The sequence below is a fragment of the Passer domesticus genome, unplaced genomic scaffold, assembly GCF_036417665.1.
Source record: "Passer domesticus isolate bPasDom1 unplaced genomic scaffold, bPasDom1.hap1 HAP1_SCAFFOLD_60, whole genome shotgun sequence".
In the NCBI taxonomy this organism is placed as follows: Eukaryota; Metazoa; Chordata; class Aves; order Passeriformes; family Passeridae; genus Passer; species Passer domesticus.
In genome coordinates this window covers 768518-780105 of record NW_026990165.1, presented here as the reverse complement: position 1 = coordinate 780105, position 11588 = coordinate 768518, and the positions used below count along the sequence as shown (strand labels likewise).

The window sequence follows — 11588 nt, the reverse complement described above, 5'->3', positions numbered from 1 at the left end:
AAAAAAAAGAAAAATCTTAAAAGATAAAGGAAAATTCCCACTGGCTAGGATTGCCCCCACCAAGTGTGCCTTGCCCATCAGTTCTCCTCAGAGCTCCGGCAATGCAGCCAGCCGAGCCCTGACAGACGAGGCCGACTCTTCCATGCCCTGCGCAGCTGATCTTGCAGCCTCTGGAAGATGGAATAGTGCCCACGCTGAATTGCCCGGAGGACATGCAGTGTTTGAAGTGCCACCTCTGACACGGCACTGCTCATATCCTCGGTCAGGTGTTCAAGGGCTGCATGAGAGAGGAACAGAGCCACGGTCAGGTCCCGGATCTGCACAGAGACGAGGAGAGCCCCCTGCCAGGGCCATCCCAGCCGGCTCTTGCCATGGCCAGGAGGGAGCAGGGACCAAGGGGATCAGCTCAAAGCGGCAGGCCAGGAATGCCCCACATGGCCCTGAAACCTCTGTGCGTTCAGCCACGGGAGCAGAGCCCTGCACAGCAGGGGCAGGGCTTGTAACTCTCCCTGCCAGTCCCTGGTGTCAGCCCGCTGCCCTCACTCACCACTGCAGATCATCAGGAGCTCTCCTGGCTGCCCCCTCAGGTGCCGCCCGGCCATCCCTGTGAACACAGAGCCTGTCACGGCGGCAGCGGCACAGCTCCCTGCCAGCGGCGCTGCCAGCGCTGCGGCCACACGCCCTGCTGGCCCGGCAGGGCTCAGCCCGGGCCCTTGCCGCACGCTGCCGCCCAAGGGCACGGCTGCCAGAGGGCGGCAGCAGCGCCCGGGCCAGGCGGAGCTCCACGGCGCCGGGCCCGGATGGCGCTGCCGGGGCAGCGGGCGGGGCTGGGGCCGAGCTGCGGCGGGCCGGGGAGGGAGCCCGGCCTCGGGGCTCACCCATGAACCTGATGGCCGCCTCTCGCAGGGGCTCCTGTGGGCTCTCCAGGTAGCGCAGGGCCCGGCGCAGCTGCTCGGCCGCTCGGCTCGTGTCCTCTGCCAGCTGCAGAGAGCGGCAGCAGGGAAGGCTCGGCGCGGGCTCAGCCCCTGTGGCGGGCGCTCCCTGCGCCCAGCCCCGGCCTCCCCTGCCCGCACAGCCCTGAGGCGCGGCCAGCAGCCGCTGGCGCCGGGCTCCGCAGGGGGCAGAGGGCCGGCTGCTGCCCGGGGAGCCGCGGGGCCGCCCCGCAGCCCCGCCGGTTCTTAAAGCTGTTCTTACCAAGACCTCGGCAAAGGCCAACAGCTTCTCTGCCTCCACCAGCTCTTTGAGATCCCTCCTCTGCAGGAACCCGGCCGCACAATGCAGCGTTTCCTGAGAGGCCTGGAGAGCAGCAGAGACCCAGAGATAGCCCCACAGCCCAGGACACAGGACTCACATCCCTGTGCCACAGCCTGGAGGAGGCTGCAGCTTGGGATGTGACCAGGGCAGCTGGCAGCCCAGCCCCCTGCCACGGGGACACTAGCAGCCCACGAGTCCTGACCTCTGCCACACGCTGATTCTCATCATGGCAGTGGAAGAAGAGTGCAGGAAGGCTCTGGCACACCACTGACTTCAGGGGCTTTTTTCCCTCCTCTGCTACCAAATCCATCACCTTGAAGAAGAGGTCAAGGGAGAGCAGCTGCACATGGCTGTTGTCCTGAATGAAAGAAAAAACCTCAGCGCCATCTACTCCAGGCCCACCTGAAGAGTACAAAAAACCACAGTGCACAAAGTTTCTGGGCAGCACCCAGTGCCCCAGGCTGGGGATACAAAGCCTTACGTGGTCGAAGAGCAGCAGGAGAGCCTCAGCCAGCTTCGGGGCAGTGGTGCTGGATACCAGCATGTCTCTGCTCTTGAGCAAATTAGTGAACACAGAGAGCGTCATGCTGACCAGCTCTCCGTCTGCATCACCCAGCAGCTCCAGAAGGCTTGGAGACAGAGTGCCCATTCTCCTGGCCTGTGTGGAACACAAGGCTGTGCTGGGAAGCCATGGACGGCTGCACCGCCAACAGCGCCCGGGCACTGCGACCCCACCCTGCTGCTGCAGGGCCCACAGGCCAAAGGCCTGCCCCAAAGCACTGGGGCAGGTGAGGCAGGAGAGCTGGGAGCAGCAGCCTCAGCTGCTGAAGCCCTGCCAGCCCATGGGGCTGCTTTCCCCAGCGCAGCTTCAGCCGCTGCCCCTTCTCACCATCGAGGGATCCTTGCTGAGCACCACGAGGCCTCTGAGTGCCAGGCGACGCCTCTCCCTGCACTCATTCCTCAGGTGCCTTGACATGATCTCCAGGATGCTGTCAGCACATTCCCTCATGTCCAGGCACTCGAGGACCTGAAAGGCACAGGGCAGTGACAGGGCACCCAGCCAGCAGCAGCCCAGAACCGCACAGGGCTGGGCCAGGCAGCAGCACAGGGCACGGGCACCGTCCCAGGCAGCTGCGGCTACGAGAGGGCAGAGAGCTGGGAGGCAGCTCAGCCAGGCAGCGCTGGCCTTCAGGCTCACCTCCACAAGGAACGCTAGGCCGGGCAGATCCCAGCGTGGCTCCTCCCTGCTGAGCAGCCCAAGCAGACGGAGAGCAATCCCAGAACACAAGGAGAGGGAGACACGGCGCATCTCTCTGGAAGGGGAAAAAAGACACCAAGAGCCTGAGGTGGGGGGACCAAACCTCTGCCAGGACTGACTCACAGAGGTCTGGTCTTTGCCCAGCATCCCTGGAGAGGATGTGAGCGCTGTGGGAGGTGGCCCCTTCGGGGCACCCTCCTCTCCCAGCCTTTTCCAGTCTCCTTGGCCATCCCTCGGTGACAAGGCCCTCTGGCCCATGACCACAGGGACTGTGTGGGGCACCCAGGCACAGGGCACAAATGCTGGGGGCAGTGTGGAGGAGAAGGGGGTCTCACCTGGCCAGAAGACCCACGGCATAGTGCTGGGTGTGAGCACACAGCAGCGTGTCCCAGCTACACTTACGCTCCATATCCATCACCTCCTGGTCACACTCCAGTCGGCAGGGCAGAGCCTTCATGGCCTGCACTGCAAACCTGTGTGCAGAGCAAAGCCCAGGTCACACTGGGAGCACTGGTACTGGCCACAAGGGCATGGGAAGGACAGGAGGACTGGGACCTGTTGGGCTTGCTGGGAAGGTGGTGTTCCTCCTGGCACTCTCTCCAGAAGTTTTCAACTTCCTCTGGTGGCATCTGCTGCGTGGTGATGACAACATGGAAGAGCAGAGCCACAAACAGGCGGGAGGAATGAAGGATCATGGCCTCCTGGCATTTAGGCACAATGACCCAGATCACCAGAGTTGCCTGCAGAAGAAGCAGCCCAAGACAGCGCTCAGTGCCCTGGTGTCCATGGGGCAGGGCCCAAGGGCAGATGCAGGGAGAGCAGTGGGCCTGGTGTCCCCTGAGTCTGCCCCTAGCCCAAGTTTCATCCCAGCGACTGAGGCAGGGAGAGGATGGAGAGCTGCTGGAGAGGCAACCGGGTGGCAAGCAAAGGCCAGTTCCAGAAACTCACAGCCAGGGCAAAAACGTCCTTGTTGTCCCCATCGGAGGTGCATGTGCTGTGCACAGGCCAATGCTCCATCACACAGAGCAGTGTTGCCAGCACCTTCTCCATTGTTGGTCCTGATGTGCCTATGGCTCTCCACATCATTGCAGCAGCTCTGTGGGATCAGGGCTCTGTGTCAGAGGCATCTCAGTCACAGTACCATGCCCTGTGCAGCTGTGGGGGCACAGGTGACTGAGCCCCGGTGCCCTGAGGGGCAGGGAGGGAGCATTGGCAGCAGGCTGGGCAAACAGAGGGGCCCGAGGGTCCTGGAGCTCTCTGCCTGTCTGGCAGAGCCCATTGGACAGGCTGTGATGGGCCACGGGCCCTAAAGGCTGGTGAGCCCTGAGCTCTCAAGGCACGTGGGCCCCGTACCTGTCACACGTTGGGGCACAGTGCAGGAGGGTCAGCGCCACGTCTGCAGGGTGTTCCTCAGCCAGCCTCACAATGTCGCTGTGCAGCCTGGCATCCACAGTGACGTGGGACATGAGACTCTGGTGGATGTTCTTCACCATGGCTGGCACCTGGAGGAGGCATGGGGAAGACCTGGAGCGCTGTGTATGGGAGCAACTTCCCCAGGTTCCCCCCAAGAAGTGCCTCCCTTCCCGTCACAATCTACTGGCCTCAAAGGCTGAGGGGGCCCAGTGACCGAGGCTTGAGGGGACACACGGCCCTGGGAGGCCTCCAGTCCTAGCCCCAGGCTGCTTACCTGCTGCTGATAAGGAACAGCACTCTCCAGGAAAAAATCCACAGTGGAAGCACAAATCTCAGGGGGAGTGGGCATGGCTCCAGTATTTTTCAAGGCCTCAGTCTCTTCATTGTCAGTGTTTGTTATGACTGCATCCTCAGTCCCTGATGTGGGAAGATCCTGTGCCCACGTTTCAGTCCCTGAGGTGTCCAAGTCTTGTGAGAGCCCAGCCAAGTCTGGGCTGACATCAGGCTCTGCCTGGAGCTGGGTCAGCCCCGAGTCAGGCTCAGCTGGGCCCTCAGCTGCTGTGGTGTTGGTCTCTCTACGCCGAATGCGCGGGAATTTTCGGAACATCTGCCAAAGAATAAAGGACAGGGAAGCCAGGGATGCTCCAAGCGTAGTGCTCAGCTGAGCAGGTACAGCAGGCCCAGCCCAGGTGGGCATAGCTGCAGGTACCTGCGCTGTTCTGCGGAAGCGGCCATGGCTGGATTGCTGCTCTTGTGTGCGCTCCACGGCTGCATCTGGCAAAGAGCAAGCACAGCCAGAGCTGAGGGGCTGCGGGAGAGGCCGGAGAACACAGCCCAGCCCTGCGCTCCCCAGGCAGGGACAGCCCCAGGATGCCCCAGGGGGATGGAGCACGGCCACTGCGGGGTGTCTGCCTGGGCCCTCTTCCGTCCTCTCCATGGGCATGGCCCCAGGGGATGGGGACGGGACGGGACGGGACGGGACGGGACGGGACGGGACGGGATGGGACGGAATGGGGCCAGGCTGGCTGCAGGCTCCAGTCCTATGGCCCAGCTCTGCCACTCACCCTCCTGCAGTGTCTGGATCTGCTCTGGCTCTTCAAGTTGCTCTCCTGCAGCAGCTCCAGGGCCTTTCTTATTTTTCCCCCGGAAGCATTTGAACAGGCTGAAAAATCTGCCTGCCATTCCACCTTCCAGCCTTGAAGGCACCTTCTAGAGAGATGCCTCAGGATATGGCCAAGTCAGCAATTTCAGTTGTGCCTTGAAGATTTCTGAGACAGAGAGGTCTCAGGATAGCTGCAGGACAGCAAGTCCTGCACTCTAGTCTTGGGGGCTCCTGCCACAATGACAGGAGATTCCTGGTAAATGACTCAGGTCAGCAAGTCCCACAGTCTGGCCTCGAGGTCAGCTGCAGGAACAACACCTCAGAAAAGCTCCGGGTCAGGCAGGAACGAGTGCGCTGTGCGGGGGCTCCTCACAGCACCGCTCTGCCCCGTCCTGTCCCGTCGCCTGCTCTGAGCGCTGTGGAGTGTTCTTGTCACTGCCAGCTCCTATGTCACCACGTGTCACAAAGGACACACTCCTCCATTCCATGCCACAGTGACCATGCTGCAGCGTGTCACAAAGGGCCCTTGCACACACTGACACCTGCCCTGGGGCCGCCCCCAGCCCACCCAAAGTAGCCCTGGTTGGCAGGAATCCCTGGCCCCAAGTGTCTAAGGCAGCCCGACAGGATCTTTAGGAAGGGCTCAGCCCATCAGCAAACGTTGCCCTGCTCTGCGGGCTCAGGGCAGCAGAAGGAGCCCCCAGGGCTGCCGAGGCAGCCGCGCTGGCAAGGGCATGAGGCCTTCCACGGAAGCTGGCATGGCCTCCTTGGGACATGTCCCGGCTGCTGGCCATCCTAAACCCGCGGCTGTGACAGGCACAGGGAACGTGTGGGCCAGGGCACCAATGCTGCTCTGAGCCCTGGGGCCCGGGCAGCGCTGCCATCAGCAGGTGTGGCAGAGTCCCCGCCCAAGCAGAGCTGCCACCCCCCGAGCCCTGGCAGCGCTGCTGCCCCTCTCCTGCCCCAGAGACCTGTGCCCCGGGGGGCTTCTGTGCCACAGGGAGCCAAAGCCCACGTGTACTGGGGGCTGTGCTCCTCCCTGCAGGGGCTGTTGGCAGCAGCACCCGGAGCACTGCTGCAACACCTGGTGTCTGTGAGAAGGCAGAGGCTGTTAGTCAGTCCTGAAATGATTTGCTCATGGAAGGGATTGGCAGTAGCACCACAACACCATCAGCTGCTGAGTTTCCCTGGACAATTGGATTGTTCAGGGACACTGTCGTGTTTCATTGTGATCTTCTGTCAGTTCTTCTGGGAAAAACACTAGCCCAGTCTGTGATGTTCAGTGCTCCATTTGCTGTGTGTCTGTCTATGTCTTAGCTGATGCAAAGCAAATATTTCCTCCAGACCCAAAGAGCTGTGCCTGAAAATTCACAGAGCTACATCCATTTCTGATTTTTTTAAAAAGTTTTCCAGAGCCCGCTGATCATTTTCAAGGTTTTCAGAGAACCACAGAATAATGAGGTTTTAAGACATGTCTAGGATCATCAAGTCCAACCTATGCCCCAACACTTCAATTAGACTATAGCACCAAATGCCATATTCCACCTTTTTTAAAACACATTCAAAGATTCTGATTCCACCACCTCCCTGGGAAGAACATTCCAGTACTTTATTATTCTTTTGGTGAAAATTTTTTTCCTAATATCCAACCTATACCTTCCCTGACGTATCTTGAGACTGTGTCCTCTTGTTCTGTCAGTCACTGCCCGGTGGAAGAGACCGACCCCCACCTGTCTACAACCTCCCTTCAGGAAGTTGTAGAGAGCAATAGGGTCACCTCTAAGCCTCCGTTTCTCCAGGCTAAACAACCCCAGTTCCTTCAAACATTCCTCATAGGGCTTGTGTTCCAAGCCCCTCACCAGCCTTGTTGCCCTCCTCTGAACGTGCTCAAGCATCTCAACATCCTTCCTAAACTGAGGGGCCCAGAACTGGACACAGTACTCAAGGTGCGGTCTCACCAGCGCCGAGTACAGGGCAACAATGACCTCCCTGCTCCTGCTGGCCACACAATTCCTACTGCAGGCCGGGATGCCATTGGCCTTCTTGGCCACCAAGGCACATTGCTGGCTCATATTCAACCGGCTGTCAACCAGCACCCCCAGGTCCCTTTCCACCTGAACACTGTCCAGCCACACTGTCCCCAGCTTGTTACATTGTAGGGGATTTTTGTGGCCAAAACGTAGAACTCGGCACTTGGACTTATTAAACTTCATGCTGCTGGACTCTGCCCATCCATCCAACGGATCCAAGTCTCTCTGCAGAGCCCTCCTTCCTTCCAGGAGATCAACACAAGCTCCCAGCTTAGTGTCAGCTGCAAATTTACTAATGAAGGACTCGATGCCCTCATCCATGTCGTCTATAAAAATATGAAATAGAACTGGTCCCAGCACAGAGCCCTGAGGGACAGCACTGGTGACTGGCCGCCAGCTGGATGCAGCACCATTCACCATCACTCTCTGGGCCCAGCCATCCAGCCAGTTCCTAACCCAGCCAAGAGTGCTCCCGCCCAAGCCGTGGGCTGCCAGCTTCTCCAGGAGTGTGCTGTGGGAGACAGTATCAAAGGCCTTGCTGAAGTCTAAATAGACAACATGCACAGCCTTTCCTGCGTCCACCAGGCAGGTCACCTGGTCACAGAAGGAGACCAGGCTGGTCACACGTGGCCTACCCTTTGTAACCCCTGCTGACTGGCTCTGATACCCTGGCCATGCTGTAAGTGCTGTGTGATAGCACTCAGCGTGAACTGTTCCATCATCTTACCTGTTACTGAGGTCAGGCTAACTGGCCTGTAATTGCCAGGATCCTCCTTCCTACCTTTTTTGTAAGCAGGTGTCCCATTGGCCAGCTTCCAATCATCTGGAACCTCGCCAGTGAGCCACGACTCTGGATAAATGATGGAGAGCGGCTTCGCAAGCTCATCTTCCAGCTCCCTCATCACCCTGGCATGGATCCCATCTGGCCCCATTGATTAATGAATATCCAAGTGTCCCATCAGTTCTCTGGCTGCCTCTTCTTGGATAACAAGAGGACCATTCTGCTCCCTGGCACCACCTACCAACCCCTGAGGACAAGCTGTCTTACCACCACAGACTGAGGCGAAGAAGGCATTAAGCATTTCTGCCTTTTCCTCATCTTTAGTCACTAGGTTGCCTGCCTCATTCAATAAGGAACAGAGGTCGGATATACCCTTCCTTTTACCATTAATATATTTGCAAAAACTTTTTTTATTCTTTTTAACAGAAGTTGCCAAGTTAAGTTCAAACTGAGCTCTGGCCACCCTATTTTTTTTCCTACATGCACTAGCAGCTCCCTTAAATACTTCCTGAGAAATCAGCCCCTCCTTTAAAAGACGATACATCTTTTTTTTTATTTCTAAGTTCCTTCAAAACCTTGTTGCTCATCCAGACTGGACATTTGCCTCGTCGACTCATCTTTCAGCACACAGGGACAGTTCTCTCCCTATGCCCTAGGGCACATGCTGCAGAAGTTCTGCTGTTACATTCTTTTGCATTTCCTGAAAGTGACCCGCAATGACCAGTCGATCAAAGCCCTGGGAAAACTTGAACTCCTGTGTGAAGCCAGGCAAAACATTTAAGCCATGAAGTGCCAAGTACGGTCCCTGGTGTCATACCCTGTTCCCTGTAATTGTGCTGATGCCATTTAAAAGGGGTTGCCAATGAAAACAACCTTTTAACAGTTTTGTAATTTCTGCCTTAGCATTCAAATCCTTGACCAGAAAAATCCCATGTTAAATACTAAAGCTGTCATTTTCACCCTGCATTTTAGAGTCTCTGAACAGTTGCACAAGGTTTTTAGTTTTAAACACTACAGAAAAAGTCCCTGGTGCTCAGCTATAACTTTTACATTGGTACATACTCCTGATGATTATTTTAGGCAGGAGCAGCAAACCCAAGAATGAGGCAAACAGGCTCATTCCTGTGTTCTCATGTCCTGCACAGCACTGACTGGGAATTCAAGATTGCATTCAGGAGCCTCAGGGTGCTCAGGAAGGAACAAAAACTTTGGGATGCTGAAATGGACCGGCCTGGGGCCTGTGCCTGGGCTGCACAGGGCTGAGCTCCATCTGGATGCTCCAACAAAGGCTGAATGGACAGAGCATGGCCCACTGGAGACTCCCATTCCAAGTCCTGTGAGCTACACAATTCAGCTGTAACCAGCTGAGTTTTTCATGTCAGCTTGAAATCCAGGAGAGGAAAAGGCAAACATGGAAAAGTGTTCTTCCAGTTCTAGTGACAGCTGTGCCTGCATAGCACCTGTGCCCATGGCAGGGTGGTGGGAACTGGATGATCCTTACGATACTTTGCAACACAAACTGCTCTGGCATTCTCCAAGCTGAGAAGAAAACTCGAATTTTCCTCATGTTGTCAATTGCTGAGCAAACGTGACAGTATCAAAGGAGGCATGGGACTCTAATTTGTCCTTCCATTGCCACCATTCGAACTGCTCAATCCCTATTGTCACTGCAGACCCTGGAATTGGTGGAAGTTCCTGGCTAAGCATTAGACAGTCCAAAGAGAGCAAAAGAAGCACTGACAGAGCCAGAGGAGCTCTTTCTTAGTAAAGAAAACCACATGTTTAGACTGAAAGAGCCTATATTAAGTTAGAGGCTCTTGCCAGCACCTTCCAGGACTCTCTGCTGTGCACACTGCGCTTTTCTTGCCCGCGCCCAACAGGCTTTGGAACGCAGAGCACAAGCTGGCTGGCTCTGCCACCAGCACACCCCAAACACGGGCGGAGGAAGAAGCAGCAGGGGCTGTTTTGTGACCATGGCCAAGAGAGACTGGGAGGGTGCCCTCCCTCTGCTCTCACCTGGTTGGCTTTCTGCCTGGGGCTGAGCCTGGGGCTGCCATTCCTCACTTGTGGGGACCAGAACCACAGCTGGGATCCCGGCACTACCTGGCAGCGCTCCAGGCACCGGCACGGTCGCGTGTCCGAGTCTCGGGCACCGTGCTGCTGCTTCATTTGCTCTCAGGCACACCCAAAGCTCCCTGTTGAGCCTGGATGGTCTCTGGTTCTGCCCTCCTCCTCATCCTGTGCAGGCATGGAGCACTGCTGTGCTTTCAGGAAGCTGTTCTTGATAACTGCCAGCATTCCAAGCTCCTTTGCCCTCCATGGATGCTTGCCATGGAATCCCTCACAGCTGGGTTCAGAGCATCCTCAGGCTGGCTCTTCCAAAATCCAGGGGCTCCAGGATGCTCAGCAAGATCTGTAACTGCACAGGGTTGTGGAACTGCACCTTCAGCACAGGGACCGTGCCAGCCTGACCTGCCCTCGTTCCTCTGGGTCTGTGCACAAAACACGGCGTGGCAGAGAATGGCAGCAGGGGCCTGTGTGTCCCAGGGCCCCGGATTTGTTCTGCTTCAGCTCCACAGGGATGCAGGCAAAGTGAAGAAGCCAAACTGTTTATTAATAGAAGGCGAAGCAAAGGAATGAGCTGGGTGGGGAAAAGGGGAAGGGCAGGATCTGAGGACTAGAGGGAAAGAGCCGTGAAAAGGGAGGGAGAGTGGAGGGAAAAAGAAGGGATGGGCAGAGTCTGAGGGCTGGAGGGAGGGAGCTATCTATAAGCAGGGAGAGGGCTGAAGCCATGCAAGTTTCCCACAGGCTTAGCTGTGCCAATCATCAGCAGTGCCTGGAGCTCCAGCTGGTCTCTTCTGGTCTCAAGGCAGTCTCATCTTCCATGGCATTTGCAGGTCTTCAACAAACACTGGTTCTTCTGAGCCAGTTCTGTAACTCTCCAACTGAATATCTGTTTAACAACTATGTTTTTCTGGGAAGGGCTGTCATCTCTCCTCAGGGCTTGAAGGGCTGCAAGGGAGAGGAACAGAGCCACAGTCAGAGCCTGGATCTGTGGGAATCCTAGGAGACCATCCTGCCAGGGCCATCCCACCCAGCTCTGGCCATGGCCAGAAGAGAGGGGGTGTCAACTGGATCAGCTGGCCATGAATCTGCCCCCCCCCCCCCCATCCCTGAAATCTCTCTGTGCTCTGCCCACGCCACCCCTCATCCACACAGGGAGCGAGCCCGCCGCAGCCGGGACAGGGATGGCAGCTCCCTGCCCAGGCACTGCAGCTCTCCCTGCCAGCCCCGCTGTCAGCCCGCTGCCCTCACTCACCACTGCAGATCATCAGGAGCTCTCCTGGCTGCCCCCTCAGGTGCCGCCCGGCCATCCCTGTGAACAGAGCCTGTCACGGCGGCAGCGGCACAGCTCCCTGCCAGCGGCGCTGCCAGCGCTGCGGCCACACGCCCTGCTGGCCCGGCAGGGCTCAGCCCGGGCCCTTGCCGCACGCTGCCGCCCAAGGGCACGGCTGCCAGAGGGCGGCAGCAGCGCCCGGGCCAGGCGGGGCTCCACGGCGCCGGGCCCGGATGGCACTGCCGGGGCAGCGGGCGGGGCTGGGGCCGAGCTGCGGCGGGCCGGGGAGGGAGCCCGGCCTCGGGGCTCACCCATGAACCTGATGGCCGCCTCTCGCAGGTACTCCTGTGGGCTATCCAGGTAGCGCAGGGCCCGGCGCAGCTGCTCGGCCGCTCGGCTCGTGTCCTCTGCCA

At 58.2% G+C, this 11588-nt stretch overlaps 1 protein-coding gene and 1 long non-coding RNA gene across 2 annotated transcripts; one reads left to right on the top strand and one right to left on the bottom strand.

Annotated features, from left to right (window-relative positions):
• Window positions 1-1641: 1641 nt before the first annotated feature.
• Window positions 1642-5685, bottom strand: LOC135292962 (maestro heat-like repeat-containing protein family member 1). The gene is made up of 11 exons (XM_064406995.1): window positions 4990-5685; window positions 4635-4699; window positions 4200-4532; window positions 3866-4014; window positions 3461-3608; window positions 3068-3252; window positions 2848-2985; window positions 2453-2567; window positions 2144-2281; window positions 1736-1912; window positions 1642-1656 (listed from the first exon to the last, which is right to left on the bottom strand). Exons 1-11 carry the CDS (start codon window positions 5105-5107, stop codon window positions 1642-1644), a joined length of 1581 nt encoding a protein of 526 aa, XP_064263065.1. The 5' UTR covers window positions 5108-5685.
• A 328-nt stretch (window positions 5686-6013) lies between these two features.
• Window positions 6014-8228, top strand: LOC135292991 (uncharacterized). Its single transcript, XR_010355134.1, has 2 exons — window positions 6014-7736; window positions 7854-8228. It is a non-coding gene; the product is annotated as an uncharacterized LOC135292991 (long non-coding RNA).
• The last annotated feature ends 3360 nt before the right edge of the window (window positions 8229-11588 follow it).